This window comes from Phascolarctos cinereus, unplaced genomic scaffold (genome assembly GCF_003287225.1).
Source record: "Phascolarctos cinereus isolate Bilbo 61053 unplaced genomic scaffold, phaCin_HiC Scaffold_9;HRSCAF=440, whole genome shotgun sequence".
Lineage (NCBI taxonomy): Eukaryota > Metazoa > Chordata > Mammalia > Diprotodontia > Phascolarctidae > Phascolarctos > Phascolarctos cinereus.
The window spans coordinates 45,019,362-45,040,678 of NW_027556402.1; the positions used below are offsets into that span (position 1 = coordinate 45,019,362).

At 40.3% G+C, this 21,317-nt stretch overlaps 1 protein-coding gene across 3 annotated transcripts in view; it reads right to left on the bottom strand.

Annotated features, from left to right (window-relative positions):
* PPA2 (inorganic pyrophosphatase 2) overlaps window positions 1-21,317 on the bottom strand; it is a 117,411-nt gene that overhangs the window by 13,993 nt on the left and 82,101 nt on the right. For 2 of the 3 annotated variants that reach the window (XM_020974746.2, XM_020974745.2), the window contains 3 exons: window positions 9,032-9,159; window positions 5,838-5,923; window positions 4,334-4,403 (listed from right to left, as the gene is read on the bottom strand). In XM_020974746.2, the coding sequence (XP_020830405.1) occupies window positions 4,334-4,403; window positions 5,838-5,923; window positions 9,032-9,159 (284 nt within the window). The remainder of the gene's footprint in view (window positions 1-4,333; window positions 4,404-5,837; window positions 5,924-9,031; window positions 9,160-21,317) is intronic. The other variant, XM_020974747.2, reaches the window with a different exon arrangement.

Here is a 21,317-nt window from a genome sequence, read left to right on the forward strand (position 1 = left end):
GATATATCCTGGTTCTTTGCTCCCAAGTAAATGTTAATATAAGACAATAAGATTCCAACTGGGACTCAGAAATAACAAGTGAATGTGGATGAGCTACTGTTTATCTGCTACAGAATCAGGCAGAGGTTCCCCCAAACCTACAGAGCCCATGCAAAGACATGTGGTTGACGACTGAGCCGATTCATTCATTTGCTCAATTGGGAAATGTTTATGAAGGCGAAACCAAAACGGTCCTTGCTTTTCAGGGGGCACATATTGGGGTGGGAAGGGTAAACATTATGAATACAGATGAGTCAAATACAGGTTGTGGGGTGAAAAGGCAAAGAAAATATCAGATAAAGTGTTCTAGGGAAAGAGGACTATTAAGTAGGGGGATCAGGAAAGGCTCCGTAGCAGAAAGAACCCTGAGCTGAGCCTAGAAAGAAGATAAGGGTTAGGAAGGGCGAGGTGTTGAAGATCATTCCACGCATGGCAGCTTACTGAGTGCGGGGAAAGGATACAGTACCTCAAGTCTGAAAACCTTCAAGCAGTCCAGTTTGGCTGGAAAACCCATTGCACTGAGGGAAATAAAGCAAAATGAGACTAAAGAGAAAGGCCGAAGAAAGACTATGATGAGATTGAAATGCCTGATGATTTGCAGTTGGCATTTTATCCCAGAGGTAATAGGCAGCCATGGAAGGTTATTGAGTAGCGGGAACAACAGGATCAGACCTGAGCCTTAGGGACATTATGCTAGAGGCCGTAGAGAGGATGGATGGGAGAGGTGGCTGGTGACAGAGAGACCAATGAGGAGGGGATTAGAATAGCTGAAGTTAAGGTGAAGAGAGTCTGACACACACATCCCATTTACAGAGCAAACGCTGTTGCTACTGGCCAATATTACATCCCGGACCCCTAGGACAATATATCGTAGTTCTATTCTGTCACCCAGTTTAAAGCATCCTCGGATTTGGCAAACACTCACTCTACAAGCATTCATTAAGTCCCTACTATGTGCAAAGACGATCACTCCAGCCATTCGTTTCCTTTTCCTATTTTTGTTTCCTTTCATAAATTTCTACAGTTCAGTCACCCATCCTTACACGTAAAGCACTTTGTAGCTGCAAAGCCCAGTGTTTGTCTAGGTGATTCTTCTTCTTCTCCTTGGGCTAAGACTCTCCTCTGAGCTGCCTCCAGATGGCTAGTTTTTCTCAAGATCAAGGAACACCAGGAAGGATTCCACACACTAAGGTACCATGACTTTTCCCAAGGGCAAAAAGTCAAGTCAATCAGCATTTATTAAGCACCTACTACGTGCCAGGCATTGTGCTAAAACACTGAAGATGCAAAGATAAGCAAAAACAATCCCTGTCCTTTCAGAACTCAAGATCTAATGAGGGAGACAGCATGCTAACACTATGTACAAAAAAAGACAGATAAGAGGATAAAGTGGAGATAATCAATGGAGGAAAGGCTCTAAGGGGGTCAGTGAAAACATCCAGGGCTGAGAGACGGAAGAGCAAGGAGGCCAGAGTATATGGGGAGAATGTCAGATGACTGGCAAGGGAAGATGAAAGGGCCTGGGTGAGGAAGGGCTACAAGAGCCCAACAGAGGCAGCGTAACATGTTCTGCCATTTCCAAACAGCGTCCTCATAGTACTCGCATTTTGCTGCCTTTATGGCTATGGTAGCACAAATTATTTTCCTAACAGACCACATTGTTGTAATTCCTTTCTCTAAATTAGGAAACCACATGATGGCTTTCTTCTGGTTCTCCCACTCCTAAAAGAATGTGAAGCCTAATTGTGTTATGATCAGTATTGCATGGTGGTTCACCCACAGATACTTCCCGGATCAGCTCCTGTTCGCCTATTCAGTACCAAGTCCAGCATGTTTCCTTTCATTGTGGGCTCTAAAATAACATCTTCTAGAAAGCAGTAATTTTCCTTATCAAAAAATCTCATCTCCACATCTCATTCTGGTCCTGCCAAGTTGTGGAGATGCAATCTCCCGGTCCCACCACCCAGCTGCCTCATGCATATTCCCAGCCTCAGAAGATATTCCCAGATCAGTGCCTTGATGGTATAACTGGGAAGTAGATACTACTAGTGAATGAGAATTTACTTCTTCTGGGCCAAGCAAGCACCCAGTAAGGCTTAGCATTTATTGTTTCCATATGGGCATAGTACTAAATGGAACCCAGTAAGGCTTGATGCATAATGTAAACATCTTAAGTTGCACTGGGAAACCATCAAACACATTAAACACGAAGGTATCTCCATGACAACAAAAAGCACGATATATGGGAAACAAGGAAGAACCAGATAAAGTTCCTTCATACATCTCAGTATTAAAGAGATGAAATGGGAAGGGCCGCTACGGGATTAAAAATACCAATGCTGCAGGACAGCTCAATGCACCAAATTTTGAAATTGTGGAATGGACGTACTAGACAAAGGTATGTCCATATCACTTATTCTGGTAGCTCTATATTATGTTCCGGAGGGCATTTACCCCAGATACTACTTTCCAACCTTGAATGATCCTATTTTTTACAATAGCGTGATTCCTAGGCAGCTGAGTGGTGCAGTGGATAGAGGGTTAGACACGAGTCTGAATCCCACCTCAGACACTCACTAGCTGGGCGACTCTGAACAAGCTGCCTGACCTGCCTCAGACTCAGTGTTTTCTTCTGTAATACGGAGATAATAACAGCACCTGCCTCATAGGGCTGCTGTGAGGATCAGATGAGACGACACACATAAAGCCCTCAACAAACCACGAAGTTGGCAGCTAAGTGGCAGGGTGCCAGGCCTGGAGTCGGGAAGACTCATCCCCCTGAGTTCAAGTCCAGCCACAGACACTTAGTAGGTGGTGCAGTGGACAGAGTACCAGCCCTGCAATCGGGATGACCTGAGTTCAGTAGAGTCTAGATGTAGAGGGCTGAGTTCAAAACCGACCTCAGACACTTACTTGCTGCGTAACCTAGGCAAGTCACTTCACCTTGTTTGCCTCAGTTTCCTCATGTATAAAATGGTCTGGAGAAGGAAATGGCAAATCATTCCAGTATCTCCACCAAGAAAACCCCAGATGGGGTCACAAAGAGTCAGACACTATTATTAATGCTATTATTATTATTATCATCATTATTAATCACCCTCAAATCCCCTTTCCTGAAGCATGAGGGAGCCAGCAGCCCAGGAATGAGGACCACTTATATTTTTCTCCATTTCACAGGCTGACACAACCAGACGATTCCTCACAGACAAGTGCTTTACCTAGGTCATCTCCTCTGATCCTTATAACAACCCTGGGGAAGGAGGTACTCTTATGATTTCCCACTTTACAGATGAGGAAACTGAGGCTGAAAAAGGTCAAAGGACTTGCTCAGGGTCACACTAAGAGTAAGAAGGCACTATCCATGACTGTCACCATCTTTTTTTAAGTCTAGAAAAATATAACAGCTTATGTTCCACTGGCACAGTCTTCAAGAAACCACGGGCACCTAGATTCCATGACAAAGCATAGGATTAAGACTTTTGTGAAGTAGTTAAAGTTTTTAGAAAATTTTAAATTTACTTGTGGGATCTTCAGCCCTAAAATTTTTCTATTTATCTCCTACAAACATACTTTTAAAAAAATAAAAAGGAAACATCTGATTTTGCCATGATATAGCTTAGTTATCTGAACATTAATCTGCTGCTGAGGGTCCTCCAAATGGAAAACTTTAAATTAATAATAAATGAACATGGACAGTATTTCAGCAGGAAATAAAGAAATCCAAGACAATCTTAAAAGCCTGCAAAAGAAATCTGTGATCTGAATTTTACCCAAATAGGAGACAAATGGCCTTTGTTAAAGAAAAAAAATTAAAATTTAAAAATATTTCACTTTTCTTACACCAAAATACATTTGTAATACACAATTCCAAAATAATAAGAGAAAATAATGGCTCAGCCCTGGTGATTAGATAGTACAGGCAGCCCAACTCAGCCCTAGCATTGGGTGGTAACTCATAGCAACACAGTATCAGAGAAGTGAGTATACACAAATAACAATTCGTCTTCCTACATGGCATTAAGAGAAACAGCATCACAGGAAATCAACTAAAAGCTAATGAGCATTCGGGAAAATACAATTAAGACTTCTCCAAAAGGGTTTGGGAGTTATGTGATTATTGTTCTGCGGATTTTTTTTTTTAGTAGATCTCAATGCTATTTTTTAAACTCAAGCCTTAGAAAAAGCCTGGCTTTCTATGCATTTCACCTCAGTTCCCTGCTGGATTTTCAGAACCTCTGCATTCCTCCCATGATATGTAAGAGGCTAAAATACGCCTAACGTTTCTATCTCTTACCGACTGCACTATGCATCTGGCCTCTTCTTTACTGCAGCAGAAAGGGCTGTCATGCACCTGCACATTAGCACTGAAATATAAAAATGCAGATCTTAAACAAGGACAATAATGAATGCAATAACCAAAAACAAGAGACTGACCCCAAAGAGTCTGCGGAACTACAAACCTTTGGAAGAAGCATGAAACTACGAAGCCGAATAACTGGACAGAGTTAAAATGTCAGTCTGTTTGTTTTAGGCAAGGTTGCAAAGATACTTTATAAGATAAATGTGCACCCCATATTATAGGTTCTTCAGGAACAGCATCTGAAAAAGGCACTAAACTTAGTCTTGTGCTCTTCTATACGTGAAAGGCTCTTACACGACGATGCTCTGTCGCCATTAATAACTGAAAAAAGGAAACTGAGAACAGATAAGCTTCAATGTAGCACAAGAGATGTACACGACTTCTAAGGAAGAATTTCCTGACAACCAGAATTGGCCAACATCATAACAGGCTTCCAAAGGAGGCTTGTACGGTCTCTCTCCAAATCTGCAGGCTGAGAACTAACAATGGTTGGAGGGGAGAACAGATCGCTCCTCCTGGCTCGAGCTCAACAACACACTGACCTGACGACCTTGACAGAAAACATTGTAGCACATTCCATGGTCAGTGACAAATGCAATCCTATTGTTTTAATAACTAAGTGTATTTATGAATGAATAAGAGGATAATCTTGAATATAGATGGTAGCCTTAGTTAGGCACAATTCGGCTGGTTCTGGAGTGCAGGGCCAGCGCACCAAGCCTGGTGCTGTCACTTCCTCCCCACGTGGTTCTGGGTAGGTCACTTGAATTTCCCCGTGAAATAGAAGAGGCATAGCCGAGACAGTCTTTAAAGCCTAGTATAGGTCTCTAATTCATATGATTCCATGACATGACCAAGCTCTTGCTACGTGTCAGGTACAAAGGAGGTCAAACCACACATGCCTGCCCTCGAGCTGCTGACATTCACCTGGGTTAAGATGAGGGTTATTTTTAGAAACCTCCTTCTGTGCACAGAGCATCCTCTAATACTTCTCACAGGATTTTGCTAATAATAAAGGAAGGCCGTGTTTAAGTAAGGAAATGAATGCTTTGCCATAATCCTGACCACCTGCACTTAAACAGACTTGAAAGTGTCACTACGTAAAAGGACAAAAAAAGCTAAATTTTGTTTTCTGAAAGAGGTTCATTTGTCGGAAAATCTGATTCCATTTTCCCCCTAAAAACACTGTCACAATTATTATCCCCACATAAAAGTTCACCAGAAATGAACATACACTTGTAATGACCAGTTATTCTATATTACGTGGCTCAATGTCATTATTATAAAAACTGACTGAATGTTGACATGCTTTTTAAAGAAAAAATATCATAGGCACGTAAGATCTTTAAAAAACAGGGGAAGGAGGGTTCATAACCATTATGCGCTGAGTAAGAAGACAAGATAGATAAAACATAACTCAATTAGGCCAGATTCTTACCAATTTATATCTTCTCCATCAGCCTTTTTATGAAGCAAAGCTTTCCAGCATTTGTGGGTAGATTCAATAACTTCAAGAGCAAAATCCTAGGTTAGCAGCAAAAGAGACATTTTGGTATGGACAGTTATTTTTTGAGCAGTGCACTATATTTATTCTAAAGACAAACACATGAGTGATTCCAAAAAGTTTGTTAAAAACTGTGTTAGCAGCAAAGTTCGTCATGTGCTAATTTTGTAACATTTAAGTCACATCATGGTCATTTTAAATTCTCTTCTACTTTTGGAATTTAATTTTTACTAACATTGGCTAGTATTACATAGTCTAACAATTCTGCAATCATGACATGTGCCATAAAGGCACCAGTAGAAGACATTGAGTCAAAGAGCACTGGAGCTTACAGAGAATTTCTCATTCTTTATTACTCTAAAACAGGAACTTATTTTACTTTTTCTAAAAGTCAAGTAATTTCTATGAAAGAGGTTTTCCATTTTTCAACATCAGTGATTCTGCCACCCTTTCTCCCCTGCTCTTAAAACCTGATATTAAAACCAAGTGAAATTTCTCCGGACGGATTTGGCAGCTCTGTGGTTTTCACAAAAACTGGCCCTTGACCTTTCAAAGGAAGTTTCATCAGGTCTATCTATATTGCCCTAACTGAAGGGGAAAGAAGATCTTTCAGGAAAACCATTTCAGATGTTCATTCTAGGAAATAAAACCCAAGCTTCCCTCAGCACACTGGGAAATTTCAGACAAGAAGCTTTCATATTAATTACCAAACTAACCAACTATTTAGAACTAGCCTTGGCATTCAATGGCATTGCCTATTTTTAAAAGTAGTGAGAATATGGATAAAAGAAAGGAAGCCATCTCTGTGATGACCTTAATTGGACAAATTATATTTTCTCCTCAAGTTTTACAGGGTTTGGAGACCACCGTTTTACACAATAATTTATCTAGAACTTAACTTCAAACAACAACAAATGCAATTAACTTGCATCGAAAATTAGTTCCAATTTTAAAAGTCAGCACGCAAATAACACCTATAACAACCTATCAGTTATTCCTACCTCTGTTCTCTTCCTTTATCCATTCGGTCTTAAGTTTATGTGCATTTTTTCCTTTCATACACTCATAGTATAGAAACATTTTTGAGGGTCTGTTTTTTTTTTCCCTTGAAGTCATTTCACATAAATGCTTCCCTATTTTTGGTCCTCATACTGGTCGTTCTCTATTACATTCCATTTGGCTACATTGATATACCAGTTAGCTCACCCATTACCAAACAATTAGATACTTTGGCTGTTCCTAGTTTTTTACAAATAATGCTGACTTAATCATCTTTAAATGATTCTTCACCAACCCACTCCCCGACACACCCTTTTTTGGGATAATGCCATTAGGATACATTCTCAATACTGGAATTATAAGATCAAACGGTATGATTAATTTTGTAAGCCAGAATACTATGAAAAAAGATTCCACGAATTTGCAAATCCACTGACAATGTAGGAGTGTGACCATTTCTTTACAATTTTCCCAGCATTTAATTAGTCATTTTTTTTATTATTTTGGACAATTTACTAGATACCATGTTATATGGAAGAAGTAGAAAGTAATGCACAAAATTACTGATCTTGCATAAAAATTATGCAAACTACACAATTTTTGCACAAAAGAAATAATGCATTATTGGGCACGTATAAAATTTAGCCTGTACAAAACATTTATGCAGACTGATATGGCCTGGGGCAAAATGGAACCATAAAATTCTCATAGAGGTTAGAGGTACTTCAAACAATGAAACATCATTTGCACCATATGGATTTAGAATTTGTGGTGACTCAAAGCTGGAATACATGTCTTTTGAGGGAAAAGTTGGAAATATTTTCTTCCTCTGAAAAGTACAAAGGTTTTCTTCACAAGTGAGGAGGATCCAGTCTAAAATCAAGGGCTTCTTCCAAACAAAGGATTTAAGAAATTACAGGCTCCTTCAATATGAGACAACTTCTACATCTAGTAATTATTTGTCATGTGGTAAAGAATTTTCAAGAGAGGAAATACAGAGCAGAAAAAAACACTGGTTTGGGAGTCAGGAGACATGAGCTTGAGCTACATCACCAACAGTGACAAGTTGTGTGATCACAGGTAAGACCCTTCACTGATCTGTGTCTCGGTTTCCTCATCTGTAAATTAGAAATGTAATGTTTATACTACTTCACAAGACTGTGAGGAAAGCATTTTATAAGCCCTATGATCCTGTCTAACTGTGAATCACTATATAATCTAGATCTACTTTTAAATGGCTTTTAAAGTGTCTCATTTATTTGTTCTTACCTCTATGTATGATTTCATTGTGGTAGAGAACTTCTGATATGGAAATTCCCTCTGCCAAGCACCTCTTCCTGATACTTGACCATCTTTCTAGTGTTGTCCCTCACCTCATTTATTAGAGCACACAGGTATATTAACTAAGATGTACTCTACTGGAAAAAGTCAAATTTATTTCAAGACATTTTCTAAGGAAAAACTTTTCAAGAATTTACTTGCCTTCCCCAGTTATTTCGAGCCAGTGAAGATGTAATATATTGCTAGGTCTTTTTCTTATGGGTTATATCAAAAAAAATAACAACTGAGGCCAGAAAGCTCAATGTTACTTGCATATCTTTATGCTGCTCAATTCAACTACAGAGGCATAAGGCCTCAGTAGAAAGTTACCTGAAGATACATGTAGGAAATGAACATCAACTCCCTCTTTGCCACACCCAGAGTAGCAAATAGAGGGTCTTTCATTTAAGAGGGTATATTCCTGTGCCATGGGAAATTGGTATGGGCGAATCTGGCTAAACATGAACAAATATATTGAAAATTAAAGAAGCAGATTTTCATGACTATGGCAGAGTTCTCTTTCTTTGAAAGGTTGAAAGAAGGAATGTCATCTCATTTCTTACGTATTTTCTATTAGAATTTTTTTTAAAAGTTCCTCTGACAATTCACTAATGAAAATTCTTTGAAATGATTCTTTAAATAAAATGACAATCAAAATATCTGCTTAAATACATATATGACACCAAAATCAGGAACACATCAAAGAGCTTTATTTGTTCATATCACATGCAGATATTCACATTATTTTAAGGAGCTGCCATCAGTAAGATGCATTATGAAAAGCATGTCAAAATGTATGCCATCTTTACCTTGTCTTTAAACTCTCCATTAAAAGCAAATTTATTTTCTGGTTTTCCATCAGGCACTTTGTATAATCGGAACCAGTCAAGCGTTGCCTCAAGGTAACTTGGTTTATGCTTCCGCACGTCATCGATATCTGTAAATAACAATAAAAGAAAGTTTTGTTTGAAAAACAATTGTCACCTTTTACAAATTCAATAAGGTGGAAATCTGGTATGCAGACCTGAGATTGAGGTCGGGTAGATGAATCATCCAGAGACAGGAGAGCAAGGATTCTTGACTTTTTTCAGCCCCTACACCTCCTGGCTTTCAGCAAATCTTTTCTGTACTGATCAATCAATAATGTATTCCTTACTCAATATGATAGGACATACCTTCTAGAGTTTACCATGCATATGTAAACCAACACAGTGCCTGGTGCAGAGGAAACACTTGCCGACCGATACGCAAGTGAGAAATAAAATGAAAACTAATTTTTCACAAAGAAAACTTGAACTTGCAATTTTTTTAATTGACACTAATACTTTTGGAATATTTCAACAGGACAAATACAGTTACCTCCCAAGTGTTCCCCACAACACCTTGACAACTACTCATATCCACCAGGGCTATACATACCCCAGTTGGGAACCTCTGAAGTAGGACCACCCTGGAATCATTTAGTGGGTCAGCATCAGCCAGGGCAGAGTAAGACCTTTTGCTAACCTTCGAAGAAACTTAAGTTTGAACAAAGTGGTCCACTTCTCTGGGAAAAGCATACTATATTTTTTGGTTGTTGTTTTTTTTTAGCAGATTGCCTTGGATTTTAATTCTGTCTCTCAAACAAATCCATTCAGTTAATCATTCTGGAAATGGACCCACCTGGCTCTCACTCTCAAACCCTAGGTAGGGCCTAGGGCTCTCCCTAATTAGAAACACCACATTATTATCTAAATTCCTAAGACATTGCAGGGGCAGTGGGAGAGCTTCGTGGGTCCTGCTGGCCCCCAACAGGGGGCTCCTGGGATCACAGGAGCTAGGCGGAGTGTGGACAGAGCTCTGGGCTCTCAGACACTTCCTAGCTGTGAGACTCTGGGCAATTCAGTCATCGGTTTGCCTCAGTTTCCTCAAAAGGAAAAAGGGGGTAGTAGCAGCACCCACCTCACAGGGTTATCGTAAAGATCAAAAGAGACAATATAATAAAGCACTTAGCATGATGCCTGGCACACAGCAGGTGTTATGTAAATGGCTTATTTCCCTTCCCCCCATCACAGAACTGTGAGAACAACTGGCTCCAATCTACAAATAACCAGACACTCTGCAAACACCATTTAAGACCTGCAAAGCCACAAATTCTGTCTCAGGCCAAAATGCAAAGCCCAGAAGGCACTTAAGAGTCCTCACTCTTGTTCACTACATAGGGAACTGATCCTGGGCAAGTTATTTGTGTTCATCTACCCTAATGATTCCTCACAAACCAACAGGGACCTTCTTCATATTCCATCTACTTCGCCAAGGCTCTCTGCTGGGCCATACTTGGCCTCATTCTGGCCCTTAGGTGGTGATATGGAAGAATTTCTCTGGAAGGCAGGAGACTTTTGAAGTCCCCTGGTGCTGAGATGGTTTAATAAGAAGATCCAAGGGCTCCAGCCTGGAAAGGAGAAGCTCACTGCAAGTAGAGATAATTTCATTCTTTGCACTTGTATTCTCAGGGCCTGGAAGAGTGCCCAGTACATAGTAGGTCTTCATAAATGCTTGGTGATTCATTAATTAAAAAGCCCAACTGAGAGAAAAGAGCTCCCACAAGGAGGAGACCAAAAGAGCCAATAAAGTGCCTCGGGAAACAAATACTTGATTGCTCTGCAAAATGGAGAGACACAGCAACATTATTTTATAGTATAAGCTCATGTGCAAACAACCAGAGACTGGGATGACTGAAGATTAAGAGCAAAACACTGAAAAACGGAGAGAAGAAAATAAGCTGGAGAAAGCTCAGCACTCTGTCCGGTCAAACAAGATCAGAATGGGAGCATTTATGGCTGACGACGGACGGAGAGGATCGGATATAAAATGACACAGACCTGCCAGTATTTCTAGAGAGATCTGTTCTTATCCTCAACAGCAGTGGAACTACCAAACCCGGACTCCAAAACCTCACTGGCTCAGGGACTATGGGAGACAGGCAGTCCTGCGCAGAAGCAAATGGTGGAAATCCATGCTGAATTCAAAGCCAAAAATATAAGCTATCTCTAATACGGAAAGATAGCTAAAGACTACTATTTATCCCCATCCAAGCCCCCCCCAAAAAAAGTGTGAACAGGAAGCCATTAGCTACTATCAATCCATAGTCTTACTTTCTCATCTCTATAAAAATTTTAAGACAACGGTTTATTTTCATGTTGTGGGTATCCTTTATGAAAACATAAGACAAGGACAAGTAGGCATTAACAGATAATTTTATATAGCTGACTGCTATATTGTCACAAAGTTAACTGAGAGGCATAGAAAATATGTGATCTTATTGGGTTTTCTGTTTCTGGTCTTTTTTTTTTTAAAAAAGCCTTTAACTCATAGGCTCATAGATTTCAACCAAGAAGGAACATCAGAGGTCATAGACCTCTGATCTTTCATTTTACAGATGAGGAAACTGAGGCATGGAAATAAAGTTAAATGATTTACCCAGGATCACATAGCTATTAAGAATCTGAGGCAGGATTTGAACCCAGGTGTTCCTGATTCCAAACCTAGTGCCTTATCCCCTAAGGTATGCTGCCTCTCAGTGGAGGCAAAGGGTGGTCTCTGGAAAATGTCCTCATGCAATGTGTCCCTCAAGCCTATGTTAAGCTCACACAAGTATCTGCGAGAGTTGCAACTGAGATAACTTTGTTCAGTGATCTCTGGAGATTAAACATGAAGCTAGACAAAAACCTGAGAAACAGCAGCTCACAGCATCACAACTGTCACAAAGGATGCCATAGCAAAGTAAACACAGAGAGCATCTATCTCCAGTGCCATGCACCCAAGTACAGCAAAGGTCTGAGTCCTGAGACTACGGCACTGAAAGTTCACTGGACTCAACATCATTTTAGAAAATCTCTCTTTGCACAAGTTCAAGCAACACTCGCTAACGCTAAAATAAGCATAAAGGAAGTGAGAAAAAAAAAAGTCCACTCCATTTGACTCTTATCCTAGGCTCTATCTAGGATTTTCTAGTATCTAGCATTTACTGATAACTCCAGAAGGTAGAGGGTATTGATGGTGTCATGGAAACACTTAGAATCTAGCCCTGTCCCTGCCACCTGGATGACCTCAGGCTTCACTTCACCCCTTCTACACCTATTTCCTCATTTCACAAAGGAGAAGGTTAGACTATCTAAGGTTCCTTTCCAGCTTAATTTAAGAATCCACCCAACCTTAAATTTCTATGATGCTACTTATCCATTATGACTTAATGTCATAACCTTAATGACTCCTGATGTCCTTTGTACCACAGACATAAAGGAAACTGATTAGCTAATGAACTTGCCGTTTATTCTTCTTTTTCTAAGAGGACCAATTATATCACAGGGTGATGTCTTGACTTGCACTGTGAATTAGATTTAAGTGAGGCAGAGTTGCACAGCCATCAGCCTCACTCTCCCTTCCACAGTCAATAAAGTCCCAGCAGCAAGACAAAAGGCGACTGGTGATGGCCCAGCATGCAGTGGATGACCTTGGCGTCTTCGGCGTCTGACCAAGCTCTAAGTGGCGCACAGCACCTGTTTCAGCTGCCTTCATGGCTGTTGGAACAAACTGTTCTCATCCGCCCATTCTGCTGAAGGAAGTCGTCACATCCCTCTAACTCACTGACAGATGTGAGGCCCATCAGTTACCTCAATCTGGTGTAGCCCATCTCTGAGACAGTTTTACCAGGGTGTGGCTATTGTGCATGCTACAGCTTCATAGAGCCCCAGGTGAGAGTTGGGTGACAGGTGAACATCACAGGTGGACAAGTGGCCCTGAAAAGGGTTCAGCAAGCCCTCCCACCAGAGATGCTCAACCTCCCTGAATACCCCATACACTCTAGCTGATAAAGTACTGAATGAGCACACATACCTGAAAGCCAACCATGTAAAATACAGAACTCACCTTCTGAGAAAAACAGAACATTCTTTTTACAGGTATGCTTTTGTTTTCAAAATACTGGAAGAATCATTGTACTTTAGAGATGGAAGGGATATCAGCCTCACCTAGTCCAATTCTCTGTTTTACAGATGACCTACCCAAGGTCATACCAGTGTTTGGTAGAAATGGGACAAAAATCTATTTTTTTTCTATTTCCCAGACCACAACCATCCTGCTTCTCAGAAAATGATGAAACATGGGTCTGCTGACTGAAGGGAAAGGATGACCACTAGATCAAAGCATCTTAAGAAAGCAAGTTCTGGGTGCATAACTTTTTTGGCTATATGATTCAATGACTTTCCTATTAATCTACAAATAGTAGAGAAAACAGAAATAGAATTAGGAACACTCAACCCCTTTGATCAATGATGATCAAAAACAGTTTTTTTTTCCTGTTCAGTGAGAATTCAAATACTAATAACAAATAATGTAAATGAAAGTGACAGAATCATATTGTGGGAAAGCAGCCTTAAGTGTACAGCATGTAGCAAAAGAAAACTGTCTCCATGTGGATATTTATCACTAAGCACTGTGAACAGAATACCTCAAAACACAGCAGAGAGAAAATCTCACACTGTCAACAAAAGCTGTAGTCTGATATGAACACACCCATATGGGGGTTTTAATTTTTCCAACAGATGTTCAGGCAAAATTATACATCAATTTTTTTCAAATGTACCACAAACAAAATCTGTGCATATTTTAGTGCCATTTAGTGGTGTTACAGTCAAGGTAAGGAAATGCCAGGTCTCTGTTCATTTGACAGCGTCCCTTTGAGATGCCTGACAAAACAATGCATTTCCTAAAATGCTCAAATGTATGTTTGGAGTCCAACATTTTGAATGTTTGGAATTTAACAAGCAGTAAATTAAACTCTGAAAACTCAGAAACAGAAGAGAAGGAGGTTTTGATGGTATCTCTAACGAACATGGGCAGCTCCATCTCCTTGTGTTTCAGCGGAGAGGAGCCTGCTAATTAAGAGGGGTGAAAAGCTCTGTCGGGATAGCAGGAGCTGCAAGACTATGTGTGGACACTAATGAAAACAGAAGGTGCATCTTTACATACTACTTTGAAAGTTCACGAATAAAAGAACTTAAAATAAAGCTCCAAGCATTCCCCTAATCACCATGGCCAAAGGCACCAGCCATGATGGGGCAGAAGACTGTTGTCACTGCTTAATAAAAACTCTGGCCCTTTTCCTTTTTATCTAAATTAGCAGAAAGTGCCAGGTTTTTCTCTTTCTTTTCAGCGTTCCTTCTATACTTTCACGAAAACATAAGGACATTACACACAACAGTCTTTCAAAATTCAAGAATAAAACTCGATGGCCATTCAGGCATGGATGCTAAAAGAAAATCAATACTTCAGAACTATTATTAATCGTCTTTTGATAGCTTAATTGTCCTTGTATTAATGCAATAAGTACATGAAAATGAAAACGTACATTGCCTTTTTATTGGCTAGTAATTTATGATAAACAGTCATTTTTTTGTGAGAAAATCTCTTATGGGAAAAAGGCAATTTAAAACCAGAATACAGTTATTGGAAATTTAACTCCAAAAGAAAAAAATAACAGAGAAGAATAAAGATTAGACCAGGATGGACTTAAATTGGATTCAAAGTGTCAAAGATGAAGGGGAAATAACCCTGAAAAAGGATAACCTAATCCAGGGAAAATGTGTTTGTAACACTAAAAGGCAATTTCTACTTTAGTCAGATTCAAAGGGGCCAATGAAACGGGGACCCTTCTGGATTTTTTTTTTAAAGATGGCATTGAAAATTTAAGTCAGAGCCGCCTGAAAATAATGCTGAGCCATAACTTTAAGTCAGAACTGTTAGCAAACTTGGAACTGTTTGTTAAGCGATTGACCAAGGTTATTTGGAGTTTCTTCAAAGGGTTCTTTATATGAAAACTAAGAATATGCCATTTAAAAGTATAATCACATCTCCATAGGAATCCATCCAGAATGTGGGGGCTTTCTGATTTGTTTTGTGAAATGCTGGCTCCAGAGTAAAGCCGATTTAATGGGGATACAAGAACAAAAGACAAACAGATCTTGAAAGTTCAATTTTCTTTTTCAACTCCAGGCTTCTTTTTCTGTTTTTTTTTTCTTCCATCCCGCTTTGATTTCAGAAGATCACAGATCTACAGCTAAAAGGCACCTCAGAAGCCATCTGGCACAGTCTCTTCATTTTACAGATGAGGAAACTGAGTCCCAAAAGGCTAAGGGACTTGCTCAAGGTCACACACAGAGTAGAGGTCAGAGGCAATAACAGTATTTGGACATGGGTCACTACAGCCAGTGTTCTTTCTTCAGCACCACACAAATGACTAATAATAATAATGCCTTATGTAACCCCCATTTCAGGCTCAGAATTCTGCCAAAATGGGCCTTGGTACAAATAGAGATGGTACCTTGGTACAATAAGAGATGATCTCTGACTCATGCCCCTCACAGAGGGTTTCCTCTGGGAACATCAGAATCAGACTCTTATTTTCCCTACGTAAGGCCTCCAGCTCCTCTGCGAGCACTCAGGCTAACAAGCATATTAACCATAGCACAGATAACAAACGGAAAGGACTCACATATGAGCCTATAGCTAAGTAACAGGGAGAGTCTTTTCCTGTCAAAGGAACCCCATTTCTTTCTCCAGAGGCTGAGCACAGTCACAGCATGGCACATAATTAAATCACTGCTTCATGAAGCGAATCATGTGCCCCACTGAATGTCTTTGCTTTGAAATGTCTTCACTCCAAAAACAGACTTAGCACCTTTCTCTTTGTTGCTTTTTTCCCTCAAGTCCCCTGGCTCCTGTGTCCCCTGAGTGGGACACATCTGGACCCATGCTGCCTAGCTGCATGTTAGGTTGGGCTCCTTGATCCACAATCTTTCATTATGTTATCTGTCTGCTGCTGGATGCACCATCTTTCCTACCTGATTCATTACCTTTAGTTGGGTCCTCATTCTACATGCTATCACAACACAGGGATGTCACCTTCTCCGTGCTTCCTACATACATGCATTTGGATGATGCTTTCCCCACGCACAAAGTGGGAGAAAGGAGTTGATCTGATGCCTGGCCCATATCTGCAACCAAGGCTCCTACCTGGTATCAATCTCTGTTCGGCTCTCTTTCCTAGACATGCAGGTCTCTCATCATGCTACAGCCTGCTTTCCACTCTGGTACTGCTGATACTTCTCAGCCATCTCCCACTGTCTCCTTTCTTCTTCTAAGTAAATGTTACAGCTCTCTTACAATGAAATAGTCAGGGCCAATATGGTTCTAGGACAGTTAACACATTTTTAATCAAGGACCATAGCTCTGCACCAAAAAATGGTCACTTTGGCCAGTTATAAAGACCTCCATATTCACCTGCCCATATCCAAGTTAGGACAAATGAATTCCATTATGCCTTTCCCATCTTAGAGTGTGAGCAAGGTTTCTCCTTCCCCTACTCAGTCTGTCTAAAAATGAGGTAAACATTCCAGTTGATCTCTTTTCATCTTGTATCTCACATCAACCCTCCCCTAACCACTACCACAGTCTGACTAGGGTGAGTCCCTATAAATTACCGTAGGGTTCCAAAGAAGCCTCAAGAGACCACTAGAAACACAAGAAGAGGAAGAGGAAAGGCTAGGGCCATCATTAGCAATCCTGTCGAAACAACGATGGACCACGTCCCAGCATGACCTCATTTACTTGGTGCTTTATAATTTACAATTGCTTTTCCGCCCTCTAAACAACCTGTGAGTGAGTTAGGGAAGGCAATATTACATTATCCCTATTGTAGGGATGATGAAATAGAGGCTCAGGGAGCTTAAATGACTTATTTTGCCCAAGGTCCCAAAGTGGAAGAGCTCGAACTTGATCCAAACTTGTCTGACTCCAAGACCAGGATATCCTAGTACGTAAAGTTCCAGCTGATTAAATGTTTTTTATTGTTATTTAAAACGTCATTTCTCTTTATTTCCATTTTGTTGTTAATAATATAAAGAAGTGTCGGTGATTTTGTGTGGATTTGCTTAGTATCCTCCCACTTTACTAAAGCAGTGATTAATAGACCTATGCGTTTATCAATGTGGTTACTCTGTTCTATGAAGCAAATCACAGAATATTTATGCTCTCTTATTTTGTGTGACTTTTTCATTTCCTCCCATAAACCCTTCTGGGGTGGAGGGAAAGGAAAAGAGAAGGCAGGGAAATCCAATCACTATAATGGAGAACTTCCTTCGAATTTGCTGACATTATGTGGGTACCAATAGAGAGTGTGCTTTATCCATCAAGTATCTCCCATACCTGCTATTAGACTGGCCCACCATCTTTTCATATATGTCTTTGATAATATCTTTTAGGCTTCTCCTTCACAATTTCTGTTGGTAATGTGCTGTGGCCTATTTGAGCCCACCATGCACCTAACTCTCTCTGTGGCCTTTTGAGTATTCTGAAATTTTAGTTCTGCAGAGGCTGTGGTATGCCATGAGTCGCAGTCACATGATATCACTGCAAGAATACTGGTGTTAAAAATAATGAGCTTCTTTCAGGGAAACGCTTAGGTCATTAAAAGTACTGTAGAGTTTTCCAAAGGTAATCCAGCTTTCTGACCTATCCGTATCCAATATGTGTGTGCATGTGTACGTGTGTGTGTGTGTGTGAGTTTTGGGGCTGATGCCCAGCTTTACGGGCTATGAGTCCGTCTAATTCCCTTTGTGTGTGTATCCCTACCGCTTAGTACAGTAGCTGGTACGTGTAGGTGCTTAATAAATGCTTATTGACTAACAGACTCATAGTTGCATATGCTAGTTTGGGCAACAGACATTCTTCAACTACTTGCCTTTTCTACTATGAATAGATGAACTCTTCTGAATGATTATGGGCTTTGCTTCCGAGGCTCTGCAATGTTTCAGGGTTTGATGTGATTATATAATGTCATTTGTGAGCAGGAGCATCTAGAGGACCTCATGACTTCTGAATAATTCTCTTTACAGGCTCTCCTGGACATCCTCCAGGCCAGCAGAAACACCAGTGGTAAGCACACATCACTCTATTTCCTGCCTCACTTATCTTATAATCAGAAGGGTGGTAAACAAAGGTTTCCCCGTTGTTTCATCTTTCAATTAATCTTATGTCTTCTTTTCTAAAAACAGAAGGATCGTTACGTTTATATGATAGCTTCCATCCATTTGCCACTGTGCAATTATAATGAGCACATATCCTGCTCTGCAATCCTCACAACAATCCTATGACGTCAACAATATAAATGTTCTAATTTGACAGATGAGGAAATTGAGGCTGAGGTGAAGTGACTTATCAAGAGCACATAGAAAATCAAACAATATGAAGAAGCCAAGAATATCCTTATTCACTGGCTAGATCCCTTTTCAGCTGAGGCAGCTAGATGGCTCAGTGAGCCTGGAGTCAAAAAGATCTGAATTCAAATCCAACCTCACACACTTACTAGCTGTGTGACCCTGGGCAAGTCACTTAACCTCTGTTTGCCTTAATCCACTGGAGAAGGAAAGGGCAAATCACTCCAGTATCTTTGCCAAGAAAAGCCCATGGACAGCACGGTTGGGGTACAGTTCCCTGGGTCATGAAGAGTCAGACGTGACTGAACAACACATTATCTCATTCATTTAGGCTATATTTCAATCATCCATATTTTCTTTCTTTCTAACATGTTACTGATGCTTTATAGTTGTTGTTGCTGTTTTCACATCACTGTCACTTCCCAATAGTACTCCCTTATCCCCACAGAATCATCCCATGTAATAAAAGGTAGCAGCTAAGGAAAACAAACAGACACATCAACTATGTCTAGCAATGCGTTCAGCATTTTAAATTTATAATCCACCACCTTTCTAGTGAGATGAAGGAAATGGGTTTCATCATCACACCTCTAGAGCCAAGAGTGGTCATTAAATTAATCTAAATTCTGATATCTTTTAATATTTTCTCCTACATTTTGCCAGCTAGGTGGCACAGCAGATAAATCACTGGGCCTAGGGTACAGAAGACCTGAGTTCAAATCTAGTCAAACACATATTAGCTGTGTGAGCCAGGACAAGTCACTTGACTACTGACTGCCTCATTTTCCTCATCTGTAAAATGGGAATAATAACACTTACCTCCCAGGGTTGTTGTGAGGATAGAAAACACAGATACCAGGATTCTACTTTTACTGATATGTTTTTTTTTGCCTTTTCTCTCGCTCCAGATGGTAGATGGTTATATAGAGATCACTTTATCTGACCCTTTCCCTTTCCATCACTACAACTCTTTGATAGGTTGTTTTTATTTCAGTGACACTCAAATACAAGGGATACTAATTTTCTTCCTCTACCCCACCCCCTTCCTCTTGAAGGTCTACTCCCCCCTACCCCCCACAAAGAGAATTTCATTCTCAATTTCTATGCAATATTTCCTCAGTGTCCCTCTTACAAGTGCAGACTTTCAAAGAAACAATGGTCTATGCTTTACAATAAATCAGAATCGTGGGTCATTACTGGTTCATTCCTTAATGTTAATTTACAGCTTCTTAGTCATTTTCTGTGCCAAAAGTCCTGCCCAAAGATGGTTTCTTTTGTAAAAAAAAAAAAGGGTTACAGGTCACTGGGGGAGGGGGGGGTTGTTTTGTTTTAGTCAATCTTTTTTTTTAATGAAAGGATATGCTCAGTTTTTCTGGAAAGGGAATTTTGGGGGTGCTGGCCAATACTTCCTTGCATAGGCAATTTTGGTACAGCGGGACCAGCACTGGAGTCATAATGATGGGGTATAGGCCCTGGAAACCCTCTCCCCCCCAACTTCCTTGAACTTTCCCACATAGTCAAGTCTCTGGTATTCGCCTGAGGCATCAACCCATCCCAACTGACCTTTCATTGTGGCCAATGCCCAATCTCCCAATTCTCTGTTTACCTCTAACCTAGCCCATTGTCTGTTACCTCTGGATCACTCCTAGCCACTTCCCACCCTTAATCCCATCTAGACCCCTTACCTCCCAGTCACCCCAGACTACTTGGCCACTCCTAGATCCTTCCCACGGTCTTTCTATATATAAGGTCCATCTTGCTCCCCCATTAAAGTGCTTAGATTCAATCTGACACTCTTGCATTAGTAATACAAATGCTCAGATTCCTTAAGAGTCTGGCCAATATGGCAGATTCGTAAAATCTCACCCATCCCTGATCAGTGTTCTAATAAACCTTGTCTTTGTCTGAAAGAAGGTCTGGGTCAAATTCATTCAACACAGAGCCTGCATTGTTATTTTGGGGTCCCAGCACCCCTAAACCTCAACAATAAGACCTGGGTTCAAATTCCAGTTCTGCAACTTACTAACTATATGACTTTGATTTTTCTGGGTGTGCATCCTCATCTGTAAAATGAGAGAGCCAGGACTAGACAGCCTCTACACTTGCCTCTCCTCTCATCTGTCATCCTGGAGAAATCCTACACAAATCTGAACCGTTGCTTTTTTTGATGCATGATTCATTTCTTTTTGGTTTCTTACAATATTCTCTTTTTGTTGCTGACTCCCTACAATTTGACAACTACATTTCTGGTTCAGTTAATCTTGGGGTTCCTCTATATATACAGGGGATATGGTTGACCACATTTCACATTCTGTCTTCAATATTTTCAGAAATTTTCTTGTATGGTTTTTCTCACATATGGTGTTCACACTCTTATGCTCTTCTTTCTTCTCTCATAGGAACACCAACTTTGTTCTGGGACTCTGGGTTCTGACAGATGAGCTTTTGCCTTATCTTGCCCAGGACTCCGCTGCCAAGTCACTTTCAAATCCTCTCTGGCCATCCTCCTTATCCCCCTCTCATTGGAACATGCAACTCTGGGTTGTTAGTTGAGTTTTTTTTCTTATCTTGCCCAGAACCAGGCTTGCCACACACTTCCTTGTCACTTCCAAACCATACCTTTTTATCCCTTTCTAGATCTCCTTTCTTTATATGCTACCTTTCCCTATTAGAAATAAGCTTCTTGAGGGCAAGAGCTGTCTTGCTTGCTTGTCTTTGTACCTTTGGTACTTAGCACTTAATATGTATCAATGCCTTCCTTCCTTCCTTCTTTGCTTCCTTTTTTTCTGGAAGACTGATAATCCTCTCATTGCCTTTCTGAGTTCTGACCTCTAGAACTATT